The sequence below is a fragment of the Parus major genome, chromosome 2 (genome assembly GCF_001522545.3).
Source record: "Parus major isolate Abel chromosome 2, Parus_major1.1, whole genome shotgun sequence".
NCBI classification, from domain to species: Eukaryota; Metazoa; Chordata; class Aves; order Passeriformes; family Paridae; genus Parus; species Parus major.
Window position 1 is genome coordinate 40,842,367 of NC_031769.1, and position 17,932 is coordinate 40,860,298.

General features: G+C 41.1%; 1 protein-coding gene across 1 annotated transcript in view; it reads right to left on the bottom strand.

Moving 5' to 3' along the window:
- Window positions 1-593: 593 nt before the first annotated feature.
- Window positions 594-17,932, bottom strand: part of OSBPL10 (oxysterol binding protein like 10) — a 112,217-nt gene continuing 94,878 nt past the window's right edge. The window contains exons 8-12 of the mRNA XM_015617802.1: window positions 16,289-16,772; window positions 7,562-7,748; window positions 5,983-6,165; window positions 4,049-4,202; window positions 594-3,336 (exon numbers count right to left, since the gene is read on the bottom strand). Coding sequence (XP_015473288.1) covers window positions 3,292-3,336; window positions 4,049-4,202; window positions 5,983-6,165; window positions 7,562-7,748; window positions 16,289-16,772 — 1,053 coding nt within the window. The 3' untranslated portion in view covers window positions 594-3,291. The remainder of the gene's footprint in view (window positions 3,337-4,048; window positions 4,203-5,982; window positions 6,166-7,561; window positions 7,749-16,288; window positions 16,773-17,932) is intronic.

Consider the following 17,932-nt stretch of genomic DNA (forward strand, 5'->3'; position numbering starts at 1 on the left):
CCTCCTGCCCTGTTTACAGGCAGTGGCTTTTTCTGTTTTGCGTAAAAACAAAGTGTTCCAGCAAGACTGTTTCCAGCACAGTGGAGGAATGTTTAAAGAAAACCAGAAGGGCATTACCTAACACTTGAAAAATGCTCACCACCATCTGTGTGATTCCTCTAAGAGCATTTTTACTCCTCATGCAAGTGTCCAATGCTGCAATAATGCGGAGTTTTGAGTTCTAAGAGGTTCTAATCAGTAAGTTCTGTTGATGTTAAACATTAAATGAAATAGGATTTTCAGAAGCAAGCACCTTTACCTGTTTCCTTTTTACTTTCCAAAATGAAGCAAATGTTTCCCAGCCTTTCCTAAAGCTGTTATTGCTGCCCAGCCCCATTTTCCCTGGGTAGACCTATCCAATTTAAACAAAAAACTTACCTCCAGAGTGTCTGGGAGAACAAGCAGGGTGGAAAAACCCCACACCAAACCTGGATTAACCTGGCAAATCACTTCCATGGGAACCACACTCAGGTGTCATACACAGCTCCTGGACAGTCAGTGACTGACACCACTGAACTAAGGCTTCCATGGAAAGAGAAATGGCATCCCGCTACTAAATGAAACAAATCTTTTATTCATGAGCATTCTCATTTTAAATTCACAAATTATGAAAGGAAGGCAAATCAGAAGAGACTGCCAGAGCATCTTTTAAATGATAAAGGTATAAATTTCCTTTCTGAACATTTCTAATTTAAGAAAGAAAAAGGTTGCATAGGCTTTCTACAGGTGTGCACAAAAAAGTACATGGAAGTTTTTACATTACAATTCAGTGTACATCGGCTACTTGAAAAGGAAAGTATTTACTTGCAATTCCAAGACAGCAATTGGAACAACCTACAGAATAAGGCTTATGAATATTTACTTTTCAGTCCTGCAAAATATACTGAACACATACTATCAGAAAAATAAAATGACACTTGTGAATCTTGTTCTGAAATCTCTCGCTGATGGGATCTTTTCTGAAAGGACTTCTTAACGTTTGCGTCTCCCACGTTAATTTGGGAAAGAAACAGTGGTAATGGCATTAGGGGATTCTTCATAGCATCGGAACAAAACATTGATCAGAGCACATGTGGAATGTCCTTGGCATGCAGAAACAACCAACCATGCAGACAGAGAAAATCTTCAATAAATTACAAGCAGAAAATTGTTCAAATTTCTCCTTAGAAGAACAGCTACAGCATCTCTGTAGCCTTGACAGTCACACCATCCCAGCTGAAAGAGGTCTACTCCTTCAGGGGCCCAGGCCTGCATGCCTGACACACAGAGGTTTGCAATGGCTATCTAGTGAGTATGTGTCTTGTTCTTTGGTGTGTGAGAGAGGTCTGGGAGGGTGTTCCAGGGGTTTAACTCTGCTTTTTCCATTGCTCTTTGCGATGATACTACAAACTGTAGGAATACTTTTAGGTACTTATCAGACTAATCTCTAGAACAAGAGTGGATCCATTATAAAGTGAATTCTTGCAGGTGATAAAGTACAAGTGTTCCTGATGATACTCAGTAGCAGTTCAGTGATTACTACAAGAGCATCATTTTGGTTTTCTTAGAGAAAACTATTACGTCAACTATTCCTAAAAAATAAGATTTTTTTTTTTCCTCTTAAAAAAAAAGTGTCAGTTACAAAACCAAGCTCATACAATCCACTTTTTTTTTAAAAAATAGGATGTAAATCATTTAGAACATGAATCTTTCTAATGTGCAAAAAAAAAAAAAGGACAGACAAGAAGACAAAATATCATTCAGAAGGAAAAAGTAGCCACACCTTCATTAAATAGAGATCTTTAGTTCAAATCCAAAGGAACAGCTAATGGAATGTTTCCTTGTGCACACACCTCCTCCAGTGAGCCTTTTGAGCTGCTCAGGAGATTTTAACATCTACCAAAAAACAAAATGCAGGACGCACAAGGACAGATGGGAGCAGTGCTTTGACCTAGATATCTTTGTGTAGCATCTATCAAGCATAAGTCAGTGTATGAACAAAGCAGACAAAAGGCACAAAATTACTCAGCTCTACAGACAGGCATCCATGCTACTGTGTGATAGAAATACAGTGGTTTTGTTATGGGGCACTGTGGAAAGAAGCACTGAGCACATTTTACATGTGCCTTTTGCTGCCACCTCTCTCAGAAACATCTTCACTTCCAACAAATACAAACTATAAAGCAACAAAACCTTAACACACTTCTAGAATCCACATTGTCACTGTCACAGGCAATGTGTCACCTCACAAAGCAAGATCAAGCAACAGGATTTTTTAATTGGTTTTTTTTTTTAACCTTACAAAACAAATTGTATCCCATTCCATTTGTTTCATTCATAAAGTTATTCTCTCCGTGGAATAATTTACTAAATTGTTACTTTTACATCAGGGAATCATTTATCTGTGAAGGGTAGTTGTATCATCTCTACTCATCCAAGTGTTTTTCCAGAAGCAATCCCATTTAGTGGAACATGTAAGCCAGAAGTGTTGGCATGACAACAATCAGAGAACATTACACAGCAAGACCAAAGTTACCAGAGCAGCTGGCTCAGGGGTGGTGACCAGAGATTGACTGAACAGCTGGAGCATGAATAGACAAAGCAGCAAGGACACAATGGGTTAGTGTGAAGAACAATGTTCTGGAGAAGGTATTGCTACTTCTTTTAGGGTGGCAGGACATTCACACTCCTTGGTGACAGGAAACACGCCCTGAACTCAGTACCCCAGAGCGAGCACAGCCAGTGGATCATTCTTATGTCAAAGTGAGTTACTTGGTGACTGTTCAGACAGAACTACTGCCTTTAAGAGACATATCACGTTTTAAGTGCAAAACATTTTTGGCAAAAGTGAAAAATAGAAAAACATTAACCGGTACTAATAAAAAAGTATTTTCTTAAATACTAGCATAGGGCCTGATCCTGCAAGCACACAACTCAGGGAGCCCTGGCTGAGTGCAGCCAGGGTTCTGTGCCCTAACACTTGGAGGAAAAGGTCTTTGAGTCGCTATTGGTACTGTTTACATGTAGTGTAAATAGCACACACAACACATGCACACCGTGGGTACTTAGGGACGGACGTGTGCCTGTGTGTCTGTGGATCTGCACACACAAAATGGCTCCTGAATAAACTCGAGCTCGTGGTTATTTTGAGATGCATCATTCACAGTACATAGCTTCCCATGGGGATCTTCTGGGAGCAGGACCTATCCTGAAGTTACATACTCTATCATTTTAATGCCTTTCAGGTAAAGTTACGAGGCAACTGCTCTCCTGTCAATGGGTCTTCCAGAGAGGATTCACATACAGCCAACCATCACCCTGTAAGAAAATTAAGCAGAGTTTACAAACAAGACTTATAAATACCAGATATGTGTATGTCCACACAAAAGCTAAAATAAGACTAAACAAGAAGCCATCCCTGTCACCTGAAAATTCTGTGTTTAATGAATTGACAAGTAATGCGGGCAGGAGGGAAAAAATTACAAGGGAGGGAAGAGATGTAATGAGAAGATGGAAGAGATTCTGGTTTAAATAGCAGCTAATGTAACAATCCCCTCAGTCAGTCTCATCCCTCCACCTTTCCTCCAAGGGAAAGATGAACTTGGTAAAATCTATTTCCTTTCACACAGGTGAAACCCAAGACTGTGTTTAGGATGTCAATGCTTACTTACGCTGGATAAATCTCCCTAGATCGTGCTCATTTCAGTATTCTAAGATTACAGGGGATGTGACTAGGCAGAATTTGAAAAGTAAGGGCTGAATTTTACAGAAAAACACATCACTTTATGTGCCTAACATTAGGCACCAAAAAATTCAGATCAAAATTTATCTAACTGAAGAAAAGTGAACAAGTTCACAACATAAACATGGAAAAGTCCACTGCTCTCCTTCAAGAGCCAGACTGTCAAAAAGAAAATTTAAACAATCAGTGGTACATAACAACAGCAACCCATGACAAAATCCACAGACATTCACTTGTCCCCTGTGCAGGAACTTGCTAAAGGGTCTCTAAGCCAAGAGACTCAAGTACCTCTTTGGCAAAGTATTTGGGTTTCCAGGGAGTTGTGAGCGCCGCGCGCTGCCTCTCCTCTGCTCGCTGTCTCTCTTCCAGGCGGTGCTTGTGCTCCGTGGCGGCATCAATGTTCCCCTCCTTCAGAGAGTTGGTGACGTGCTGCCACAGGCGCCTGCCCAGGGAGAAGGAGCACAAGGGAGGGTGAGAACAGCTCTGCCACAGCCCAGTGCTGCTGGACACCAGTCTGGTGAGCAGCAGGCTGAGGCCACACTATCCATACCGGATTTCCAAGTCCCACAGCTTGGGAACCATCACTCTCCTAGGATAGTCATCATGTCTGTGGACCAGATTTTCAGGTTCACTCAACTACCAGTATTTTGCCATGCAGTTTTCTCAGCAGATTCTGTTTATGTTCCTGACTCCTCACCACCTGAGCTTTTTTCTCAAAGCAGGTGGATTTATTTTTACCTTTCCACTTCACATTCCTTACTGATGTTCCTCTGGCCCCCAAATGACAGGCGTTTAATTCTGCATTTTTCTGCAGTTAAATTTTTGAATTATAAGGGAGCCAAAACCCAGGAGTGCGCTGAACTGGGACACTGACTGGTCCTACATGGTCACCAACAGAGGAACTGATTCTAGGGAGCCCCTCTAGGTCTGTGCTCTGTATTCCCAGTTACAGTATTTACCAGCATAGCTACACGCTTCTCACACAGCTGACCACACTCAGATACAGTGCCTTATATCAGCCTAGCACAAACTTTGCCCAGAAAACCACTGAGAAAAACCCTCATAGAATGATTTGGGTTGGAAAAGACCTTAAAGATCCTCTAGTTCCACCATCCCTGCCATGGACAGGGACACCTCCCACAGGACCAGGCTGCTCAGAGCCCCATCCAACCTGGCCTTGAACATTGCCAGGGACGAGGCATCATCCACAGCTTCAATGGGCAGCCTGTTCCAGCACCTCATCAGCCTCACAGTAAAGAATTTCTTCCTAATATCTAATCCAAACTGATCTCTGAAACCAACCATAGCTTTCACATATGTCCAGGGTTGTTTAAATGAGTTTGTGTTTACAATGTGATAAACTGCAGATCCTGCAGAGACACTGGATGGATGTAATTTGCTTACTAGTATCTAAAAAACACAATAAATACACTGAAAAGCTACTGGTTTCCTTATTTACTATAATCTTTATGTTCCACACTACAGGGCAAAAATGAGTTTGTGGATAAGCAAGTGGTCTAGTAAGCAGACAAATTGTATCTGACCCTGCACAATGACTCAAGACACCCTTGTAAAATAAAAAGACATTTACAGATAATAAAATGTAGTTTAACTCATATTTTTTAAATCCTCCAATAAAATGCTCCTAAATTCAATAAAGTATTGATTTTTGTGAAGATAAACATCAACAGTTATTGAAGTAGATACAGAACAGGTTTTTTTCTAATGTACCTAGTCAGAGTTAGGCACATGATATAGATGCCAAGAGCCTCAAAACCACCAGTGTCTGTGTCTTTATACCTCATACTGCCTCACATTTTACACATATTTATACAAATACATATTCTAAAATACATAAAACATTAAGTACCAGTTTCAATGATATGCAACATATCAGTTGGAATTACTTGCAACAAACCAACTGATTTGCCTACCATGCTGCAATCACTCCAAGAAGCAGGTGAAAACACTGCATTACCATTTTCCAGATGCTGATTAAAACAAATACAGGCATTTTCCCCATCTACAAAATTGATTCACTTGTCACTACAGGGTAATTTATGCTCCAAGGAACCAATACACAGCCTCGGCTCTCTGTGCCCAGATTTCTGTGCTGTAGGAAGCAAGGAATTTTTGAACCACAGCACTCAGACCTGCAGTTGGCTTCCCTGCTCTGTTCCCACCCAAAGCTCAGGACAGCATTGCAAAGCCTCTGCCCTTACCTCGATTCCAGCGGCCCTTGGTTTGCTATGGGCCTGATCTTTTTCCTGATAACAGGCAGTTTGGTGGTGTCGATCACTTTGGTGTCTCCATTGCTGTAAGTGAATTCCAGGGTGCCGTTCCATTCTCCCTGTGCCTTGCACACAATGGTGTTTGTTGGATTGTGCTTCACTTCGGCTGTAACCCTGATTCAAGGGGGGAGGAAAAACAGACCACAGAAATAACTGGTACCATTTATTATCAGCACATGAAAGCACTGCCTTGCTAAAGGTCCAAGCAGCTTTCTACCTCCACAAATCAATTATCCAATCCAAGTAGTGATGCTGCCTCCAAAAAAGAAAGACTCATCCCAGGAAAGCTCCTGTAACACAGCAACAGCTTTGGGATGACATTCTAGCTACGTTCAGCAGCAACCCAACTTAAAATTCTGATACTTGGCTCAAGGCCAGAGCCAAATGGTTACCTCAGCAGCCTGAAAAACAATCCCTGACATTCATGTGACATTTTCAATACACGATGTTTTCACATCTGAACATAATGTTGTCAGAGACCCACGTCAAAAATTTTGGGTCTCTTTGTTTTCTTCTTCAGTTCTGCAAGTTCATTTCTCAGCTGCTCACGGGCAATGATTAAAGCCACCTCACCAAAGAACTGGTCTGAGAATGAGCCAAATAGACAGGAGAGGACAACCAAAATGCAGGGAGAAGTTCTCTGTGTGTGTCCATGAGCATGCACACATGTGCTTTAGAAAGCCATGGAAAGTCTTCCGTAAACTCAATTTTAATTGCTGAAGTAATACAGCACAACGTCCCCAAATTTTCACTCACCCTGATGGCACCAATTATTAATCTATAACTTTTAAAGAAAAACCCTGTCAAAACAGCCCCATGTGGACATTTACCTGAACACAACATTGAAATGGTTGACACACATATGGAAGAATAGTTACAGCATCTGAAATGAAACAGGGGTAACCATGCAAAGCACAGTCTCCTCTGGACAATGCAACGGTCCACAGCAGAACAAGAAAGGGGTCTGCTAATGTCTGGGTCTGTTAATGACTGGGACATCAACTTGAGCATGGAAGCAAAAGAGGAGGCTGTCTTGCACAGCACCTCTTCACACCCTTAGTAAAAGGGGAACCAAAGAAGGTGAATAACATTTCCACCATCTGTAATCTCAGTGCAGAGGTCCCCAGTAGGGAGCTACCGCTATGGGCAGCAACACTTTTGCTTCTCTCCTCTTTTCAGGAGCTCCACCTGTAACACCAGTTCATCTACAAGACTCACACAGAAACAGCAGAGGGTAACAGAAATACTGCCTTTTCTACACATATTTTTGAATAGAGATACATTCACTATATTTTAATGAGAGAAATACATCCAAATCAGTTAGACAACATAATATGTACTGCTACAATAAACTGCCCTAAAGCTTTAAGTCATCTCCAGCACTACTAGGAAAAGTATTTCAGCTATATGTCTATAAAATATTGCAACAGAAGAACTGAACAGATGCCTAAGAGCCTTTCCCCTGAAATCCTGCAGCAGGTAAACAAGAGTCAGACAGTAATTCCCATACCTGTGGACCTTCCCTCCATAGAAGGGCTTGGTGTGGAACGTGACGGTGGCAGAATAGCCCGTTCTGGCACAATTGATGTTGACTTTCCCTCCAAGCTCCACCCAGGGGATGGTGAGGATTGAGCGAGCGTAGGCACTGGGCAGGGTGAAGACATACTCTTCTTCGTGTTCCAGCAAGTGAAGAACACCTGCTCGGGAAGAGGAGAAAGCAAGGTGATAAAAGGTTCACTGACAAGACCTGATGGTCACTGACCAATTACCACCATCTAAATGCACATCCATGGAGAGCACAAGGTGCAGCTCCCCTTGAAGGAGGGCACTGTCTGCTAAGAAACTCTGGTCTCTGGAACAAGGTTGTTCCAACAAGCATTTTCAAAAGCATCCAATTTGACTGTGTACCCTGTGGTCCTGCATGGTACCAAATGACTTTTCAGAAAATCTGACTGGATTCCTTACTTTGCATTACTGTTAAAAGCTGTAAAAGCATAGAATGTCTACCTAAAAAGCCATACTGAAAATTCAGATGGTCTCAGTTTCATATCATAATCTCCCTCCAGAAAAAAAATATGGGCATGACCAAAGGACTCTTCACTTCTTCATTCAGTTAGAAACAGCCACGTCCTCCACTAATTTCCTCTTGATGCTGTGAAAGGCTCTAAGTCTCTGTGGGTACAACAAGGAAACATGGCATCTACAAACTTCCCATTAACTTTGCTCCTTAATTTCCAAATGCCTGGTTTCCCACATGGGCTTTGAAAAAATCTTACATAATCAAAGAGGGGTCCAGCAGGGCCCTCCCTGCTCTACAAGCACCAAGTCCAGTGTCTCTATCAGGCAGAGAAAATTACTGGTAATTCCATCTCATTCTGTAAAGGTTCCTCCACCCTCAGCACTATCAGGCGGTAACTAAAAACAACACACAACAGCAGCAGTTTTTCAACATTACTTGGAAGCTGCACAAAGAAAGTTGCTTTCCTGATCAGACCTTTGCAGCTTATCCCTGGGGCTAAGGATACAACTCTAGCCCCATAAAAACTGTAGTTTGGTCTTCAGGATAGCAGGACATAAGACCAGGAAAAGAGCACCATAAACCCTGCACGCAGAATTAGATCATGCCAAATGTCTGCAGTGTATTTTTTATTAGAGTTTTACAGTCTTTTGTGTCCCATTTACTAACTGCCTAAAGGCAAAAATCACAGCTTTGAAAATATTTTTTCACAACAGGGCCTGAAAATAACCCATCACAGGAAGAACTCAGATCCCAGAAATATTTGAAAAAAAAGAGCAGGAAAGTTATTTTGACACAGTAATAGGATCTGTTTAGAAACAAGATGAGCTTGAGCCCATTTGCCTTCACCCTGGGGCAGGCAGGGGAAGAACACACTGTTAGTGGTATTGATTAATCTATCTGTTTAAGGGAATACTGACACTACTTTTTCAAAGTGATCTCACATTTAATGATGAAAAAGCATTAAAGAGGAACACAACACTACTGCTGCCAATATGAAAATATGCCTTTAACACTGCATGGAAACACAAAAACACACTCAAAATTAAAAGCACAGAGCTCTAAGAGAGCCCTGATCTTGAATATTGGCTCCAGCTAACAAAACTAAATACAGGCACAGGAAACTCTGCAATTTTTCACTTCTGCCTTCTGAAATTATTTCACAGGAAAACATTTGCAAACCAGAACAGCTTCATGCAGTTGTTCTCAGAACCTCTGCAACCTCAGCCTCCCAGCAGCGACACAGCCAGCATGTCCCCTCCAGCAGGTCTGACACAAGGAGCTGGGAGTACAAAAGCACATGGAAAATCCATGTCTTAAAAGGACCTTTAATCATTTAGTCTTGGCAGGTTACAACTTCCTCATGTCATGAGCTGAACCCTTAGCCAGCAGGGAAAGGCCAGGAGGACACAGCCAGAACACACACACACGTTTTGCCTCAAGCTTCCTCAGCTTCACACCTGCAGAGACATCCAAGCTGAACACACTGCAGGAAAGCTGAACTACCCAACTCATCCTGGACATGAAGCCAGGAGGAACTTTAACTAAAAAAAAAACTATTCTGCTTATCAAACTCATCAAATGGATGCTATAATAGCATTAAGTTAATAAAGAACAATTGCAAAATCACAGGAGGGATTGGAAAGGACCTTAAAGATCATCGAGTTCCAACTCCCCTGCCACGGACAGGGACACCTTCCACCCTACCAGGCTGCTCAGAGCCCTATCCAACCTGGCCTTGAACACTTCCAGGGATGGGGCATCCACAATTTCTTTGGGCAGCCTGTTTCAGCACCTCAACACCCCCACAGTAAAGAATTTTTTCCTAATATCTAACCTCAACCTACTCTCTTTCATTTTAAAGCCACTCCCCCTGCTTTTCTGTTACCACATGCCCTTGTAAAAAGTCTCCCATCCTCCTCTAACTATCACTGTATGTGATGTTTTCTCATGTCAGAAGAAACTGGTATGATAAACCAAATTTCCTTATGGGTGGGTATAGGTTTGTTTCTGTCCCCCTGACGGGATCAAGGGCTTTTTTCTCCCTACTCAGGTGGGAGGGACTCGGAGCTGCAATGCTGCCAAGCACATTTAAAATGGAGAGCAAACAGCAGCAGTGACCTTCAATGTAAATATTTAACCACCACAGCAGGTTAGATATTAAAATCTGAACCCAGCTCTCTTGGCAGTATTTTTAGCACCCAGTAGCATATTTTCTGAATTCCTTAAACACCTGAATAAATACATTTTTAAATGAAGTGCTATCTCACTTGAAATATGACTCCAGCTCCATAATTACAGTCTAAAAGAGATTAAAGGGCAGATCTGAAATAATCATGCCTTGATAATACTTTTAGTATTAACCTGTTTTGCATTCCACTGTTTGCAGACCCCACATGCAAAGCCTCGTTTGAGTGAAGCACCCCAAACACTGTGGCTGCACCACCACATCTGAACAGAGACCTGTGCTCCCTTAGGGGAGAGGAAGACAAAAATTACACTGAGATTCAACATTTGCAATAGGTACCACAATTTGAATTAACTCCCTACCCAGTCAAGTGTCAATCTGGAGAAATTAAAAGCCAATTAACAGAAAAGTTAACAGTTACTTCACAAAGTGTAATTTTAACATCTGCTGATAATCGTTACATTGCAACTGATCTTTAAAAACAACTGCTGGAAAATACACAGGCTATTTTTCTTCCCTTGCTTCCTTGCTGTAAGGGATGATTCATGTTTAGTTTGAAAATAGCTGTAAGTAAATACACATGAAAAGTTGTAGAATATTCTCCCATTTTTACTTTTTTCCTCTCACACCAAAGAGTTTGTTCAAAAACTTCCAATTCCTTTAAAAAAAAATCTGAAGTATTTATAGGCAACAATTACACACGGATAACTGCACCAGGTCAGTACTCTGGGAGGAACAGTGGATTTAGTAACCTAGTTTGTTAGGAAAAAAATGCTACAGAGAAGGGTGAATTTGTTATAAAACATTGCAGAATATTGAAATTCCCCCTTGAAATGCCCTCAACACCATTTACTCCTCCTTTTGACTACAGCAATGTATTCAGAGTCACACCCCCATCCATGACTCCTCAGTCTGCATTACAGGACCTGGCATATCATTTTCCCAGTTTGACTCTTGCATGTCCCTCACTGATGCTGCAGCTCTGTGAATTGATTTCCCAGTAACACATATTGACAAAAAACCCCAGAGGAGGCTCTGGATCCATAAACTGCAGAAGAGACGTGTGGGATTTAATGCTTCCCACTGCCTGCATGGATCAATCTGAACAACAAATGGCACGTGGGACACGAGGGGCCTGGGGCAGTTTCCTTGGTTAGGAAGCTCTTCACCCTGTCTGTGTTTCTCATAACACACAAAGAGGAACAAGTCACACGTGGGATGAGCCTCACACGGGTGTTGTGCATGACCAACTGCCCAGATCCCCACAGAGAAGCAGGAGATGCCAGAACTGTGCTCTTACTGTCTCAAACCTCCCAAGCAGCTGTGGTGAGCACTGCTCATTTTTCAAAGACTGGAACCATTTGCTAAATTAGGTAATGAGTGCCATGCTATATGAAAACAGGTCTTGAAACACTGGGATAAAAATATTAACACAAAAAGGAGTTCTTAGGGAAATATTTAGGTAGTTCTAATTGCATGGAGCTGTCAAACTTTGGGACTGGTAAATCAAAAAGTCACTCATTTCTCAGTACTAAAATTATAATCTAGAAATTAATTATCTATTAATACATACATATACATGTATTTAAACAGAAGATAAAAAAGAAGAGTTAAAAACATTCATTGCTTTCTTTTAAATTTACCCTGGAAAGAGCACTGAACCTTTTAACCACCTATCAGATCTTTTCAAGCTGATTTTCAATTTAGAAAAATAATTTTTGGAAGCCTGTAACTCAGTACTTTTTTAGAACATCTAAAACAGCAGAAGTGAAAATACCAGGTGTAACTAGCCACTTGACAGTACAGAGCAATCCATTTAAATGCACTTTATGCTCTCTGCAAAATTAACCCATAAATCAAAGATAACACTTTTTGTTGGATTGTGCTGCTCTGGACCAGAAAAGGAACAGGCACAGCTGACACTGAGTTGTGCTCACCACAGCATCCTTACCCTACAACCAGTATCGTTTAAAGATCCCATGACCCATGTAAAAACCATTAAATATTTATCCTGACTTTCTCATCTTTTGCTAATTTAAATCTTAATGTGGCCCTGTTCATTACAGCCTCATCTCCTCCCTCACTCTTTCATTAGTACATAATTAACATTAACCAGAATTAGGGACTGCACATGCAGTGTAAGTTCTTTCATGCAAAATACCCTCTTTTTTATTCAGGGTGGCTTTCACCTGAGGAAACTGAAAAATGAGGATTTTGTCATACAGTAAAGAAAAGTTGCAACATTTCATTAGCAAGCCAGATTTAGACCACTCATAACCCGAGATGAAGAAAGGCTAGTATATAAAACAGCTCCCCACATGGATTTCCAGCAGTACTCTCCCACTTGTTCTGCATCTCTGCAAATGATACTTTGAATCAACAAACAAAAACCACAGACAGAAAAAAAAATTTAAAAATCTTAGTCACTTAAGGTATGACATCCACAAAAAAATCACACCACTGAGACACTGAGCTGTACCCTTTGTGTGCCAAGACAATACCATCCTTAAATCCCCTAATTCTTTGAATTCCTTTATAAACCTTTATACTCCCATGACATTCTAGGTCAGCTTCTAATAAAACACATAAAAAGCAATGTGCTCTATAAATCTAAGGACTTCCTATAAAAATATGATTCAAAGCCTCCATATACACATCACCATTACTATATTCCTTACACACTATAGGTACAAAAATTCGGTACTACTTTATTCTGCAAACAGCCAACTGCAGCAGAAAAGGCTTCACTGAACTGTTGGAGGGACACACACAGTATTGTTCAGTAGAGAGCAAAGTTTCAAAACACACCAAAGTTGCCAATATTCAATATTAGGCTACAATGAAGTTTCTGGTCATTGTCACAGAATCATCATAGAATGGCCTGTGTTGGAAGGGACCTTAAAAATCATCTTGTTCCAAACCCTCTGCTGTGGGCAGGGATATCTTCCACTAAACTAGGTTGTTCACATCCCCATCCAACCTGGCCTTGGAAACCTCCAAGGATGGGGCATCCACAGCTTCTCTGGGCAACCTGGTCAAACAGAACTGTCCTGATACATACCTGAACAGAACAAGATGGTCACTCACTACCACTAAATCATCCAAAACATTAATTACAGTTCTCTAATACTCTTGTTTGGAAGGACCTTTTTCCCCTCTCATATATCGATTAGTACTGATTTAATCTGTAGTATAATTAAACTAATATCAAACCAACAGCAGGATTATCTAACCCAACTCTCAAAATGGACACAGGTATATTAGAGGTATAAGGAAACTGTCTTTCAAAAGTAACATGATGCCACATCTTAAATCTTTACTGGTCTTACAAAAAGTCAAAAGGTTCCCACATGTACATAATTAAACTCCAGCAACACAGGAAAAAAAAAAAGGCCTGAGTGCTCATAATGAGGGGAAATTAGGAAAAAAAAAGGAGAAAGGGATGAGTCAAAATCCCAATAACAGCACATGATTAGTTTGATGGTCATCCAATGTACAGTAGCAAAAAAACCCCACAACAATCAAAACCCAGAGAATCTAATGATCCATGAGATGGATCTCATCATGGAGTCTCTCTTCAAAAGCAGGATCAGTGATACTTCATTCCCCAGAAACTCACTTCATCTGCTTTTAACAGTTTAAGATTCAACAACCTTACTGGCCAACCTTGGTACACCAAAGTTTCTCCAAGGAGCTATCTTTAGTTTCAACCTACCGTAAGCAGCTTCATATGCCTTCTGACCAACAGCACCTTTCCACAGCCCAACTCACTTCCTTTGTTAGACTAATTCAGCCCATATGAAATGCTGAATTAGTCATTCATTTCAAAATGATGAAAATCTCCAAATTATATTTCACATTAAAAAAATGACCAAGCCCTGCATTACTAGGCAGTAAATACAGGCTTAGGTTTTCCCCACTTTTAGTCCAGCAGCTCCTTTTTGTCAGTTCAGCAATGTATTCCCTGGTACTCATGCTGACCTCAATCTACTACAGAATTTATACATATACAGCACATAAGAAAGAAGCATCTGCAGCAGACTCGAATTTTTGCACAGCTTGACAAATCCACACACCAACTCAATCAGGAAGATTTCTCTAGACCTAAAATAAATAAACAAAAAAAAAAAATTAAAGAAAGTGCAGTTTCAAGCGAAGGAACTGCACTGCAAAGCTGGCATTTTAAACTGATGCTGTCAGGCTTAGGCTTGCTGTTTTCAGATGATAGAAAAGCCTCAAATACAACTTCTTGCTGCCCATTGCCACTCCTCAACATGCAATAGAAATGCTTGGGCTGCACTAAAGTGTCTCCATCACTTCCCAGAAATGCTGCCACTGCGAAGGTCCCTACTTTTGCACTGCTTACATGAGCAAAAAGATGAATAGTAACTATAAACTGGTGAACCCAGACCTCCTCCCAGAATGCACGTCACAAAGACAGCAGCAAACCTTGGAATAAAAGAGTTTGCTACAGCAGATGTTCCCCAAAGCCCGCCTCCACTCCTGGGATATCTCCAGGATCATGAAAAAAAGAAAGCATACAGGGAAGAACTCATTCTCACAAGCACACATTAAACAATCCTTGGGGTGAGTAAGCAGTTAATTCTTAGACCCTTTCTCTCTCAAAACTGGGACACATCAGAGCTTTGAAGTCTTAAATAATCCCCACAGTAGACACCCCCAATCCCAGGGAACCTTGTGCGCTAGCAGCAAGAGAAAGAAATTTCCCTACTCCTACATAATCATAAGTGACTTTGTGTTTAATTTTATTTCCATTAAATAGTTCCCTTCAGTGAGCAAAAGAGTACTAGAAATGAGCATGTACCAGAAAAATGCAGAATGTTAAGCCAGTGACTCAGGCTGGCAGTAGTACAGGCAGGAGACAGACAAACCAACTTCCCTTTGACACGCCCTTCCCAACTTCCTTAACTCTGCATTCAAAGCAAAATACCTAAGTCACAGCAAGAAGGAAGCACACGTGCTAACATAGACTTTATCTCAAGGATATCAAAACCAGTATCATGTCTCCTCTATTAAAAAAGGGAATCTACTGCCATCAGGGAAGGAGCTACTGTGTCCTTTACACTGGTCTTTAGTTTTAGTGGAAATAGCAGAATATACCTGTATTTTTCCACCATAATTATTTTGTAGCTATTAATAAGCAAAACCAAACCACTGCATTTCCCACTCAAGTATTTTACTGCTTCTAATACCACAGTATTTCACATAATGGTGACAAAAAGAAGCAAGTGGTCCTCATACTTCTGATACTACAGTCTAAAAATAAGGCAAAACACTAAAATCCATACATAGCACCTTACTCTCAAATGGTCAAAGGGAGTAAATTGCTTAGAAACACACTTATCTCAATGCATTAACAGTCAGTGACAACACTGGTACAAGTGTCTGTATCAGTTCAGATCATCCATCAAGGATTTGTTGTGACTCCCTGTATTTCTGAACTCAAGTTGAGCAATGACTTATCAGAATGCAGACTGCATATGTATAATACAGAAAATGAGGACTCACACTTCTACCATGCGACTTTCTAGAAAGAGTATGAAAATACATTAACTTTGTAAACACTACAGAAATCATGATTCTTTGCAGCAACTATGAAAAACAAATGTTAGGCTTATGCAAAAATGTGGTTTTTCTCATTGCTTTGTTCCAATTGTGAACACCAAACCTCATATTACTTTAAAAGTGAACAAGACAAAAATATTCTTACAGACTATGCTATAATTTGTCATTTGCTATTTTAACTTAATTATTTCTGAAGTCTGGCCATATATTAACAGTGTCTCATCAATATAAGCACACATTTATATATGTAATGTGCATTTCATATTCTGTCTGGACAGCAAAAGGTTATACAAACCCGACAGTTTTAATTCCAAACTTCTCAAAAGCAAACAGTCATAAGGTTCAAATGAAAGGTCAGAGGGAGAGCAAACAGGAAAACATTTGGATTTCTGCTGGCACCCAGAAATATTAGCTCAAAAAAAGCAGAATAAAAGCACATTTCTTACCTTCACCTACCATAGAAACACCTATTGACATGCCCATGAACTTGCTTTTGGTCCATACGTGAGCGTTCACACACATTTTCTTCTCTTTGCACTCACAGTAAAAGCACGATACTGGTGGATGATGAGACACTTGTTCAGCTACAAACCTCAGCTTGTAGCACGTGGACTGGTCCTGGCCAAGCTCCTTGGCTGAGTCCTTAGAAACCGTGGAGGCACCGTTAGTTCTGAATGCTTTCACTTTATCTTTAGGCACATCCCACGAGCAATGAAACGTTTCACCAATTATAGGGTTATAGGGCTTCTTGGCAACTGCTCCCTTTCGGCCTTCATGAAAAGCTGTTAGATAATACTCCACAAAGCAGATAATTCTTTCCTCGGGAGTGGCTCCAGCTGCAATTGACAAAAACAGGTCTGGATGGGCCATGAAATTTGCATACATCTCCAGCAGGGATCTTTTCTCCAAAATAAATGTTGGAAGCACTACCTGTATGCAAAGCAGACAAAGGCATGTATGATTTCCCTGTGATCACACTACCGAGGGGAAAGGGGGAGAGAGAACAGTTTAGGAAAGCTGTAATTCTGACCCTGCCAAATTTGGGGATAGCATATTTCCCTCCCATGCCACGACAATTTAATTTTCTTTGCAGTGTAAATAATGAGTGAAGGAAAAAGTGGTGGCCTTGATAGCCATGCAGGCTGCTTCCTATTTCATGATGACTTTCAAGAGCAGCTCACACAACAAGGATGGGCTGTTCCACGCACATGGAAATCCACCTTTTTCTCTCCTCTCAGTTAATAAACCAGCCATTGTTTTCCTTGTTTACAGGATACAAACACATACTTTGATATAAACTAATTTTCATCAAACATCAACAAACCAAACTTATCATAAGCCTCCAAAATGGGAGGGGCACACCCTCCCAAACCACCAGAAGCTGAGTATTTTATATGAATGTACAGATCACCAACCTCTAAAGGGTGGAGAATGTAAGGGGTACATCTATTCCTTCTGTCAAAAATCTGTGTTTTTAAATTCCACTCCTGGGCTGCTGACCACCCACTATATATGGATTAGGTCCCTTCCAGCCTCTAACAAGCCAACCCAAGGAGATCCAACCACAACCAAATCGTAACCAAATCTCAAGTCTATTTCCAAATATAAAACCATTCCAAGGAGCCTTCCCAAGAGGCTACAGGCAAGGAAGAACTACCCATCTGCCCTAGAGTGTCAGCTTATGTCACATCCCCCCACAACTCCCAAGTCAAATCCCTTGCCATGCCTAAGCTCTCCTGTCTCCCCCAGGCCCATGGCACAGCCCCTCAATTTCAGATGGTACCACGTCACTGCAGTGGGCCCCTGCATGGCTTTGCTTTATTTCAGGCAAGTTGAAACAAAAACTGCACAAACCATTACATTCATATCATGGCAATAGAGAGGCTCCCATGGGCCCAGAAAAAAGCCTGGGGCTGAGCACTAGGCAGTCTTCCCTGGAGGGAGCCAGCCCCACGGGATTTGGATACAGTCTCAAGGGCCTTCCCTAGCAAGGCAGATGTAGCCAAGGTCATTCACTTCACAACACTTTGTTAGAATTTTCCAGTGAGACATCCTGGTGAGTGCTGCAAGGCAAACAAGGGCTACAGGAC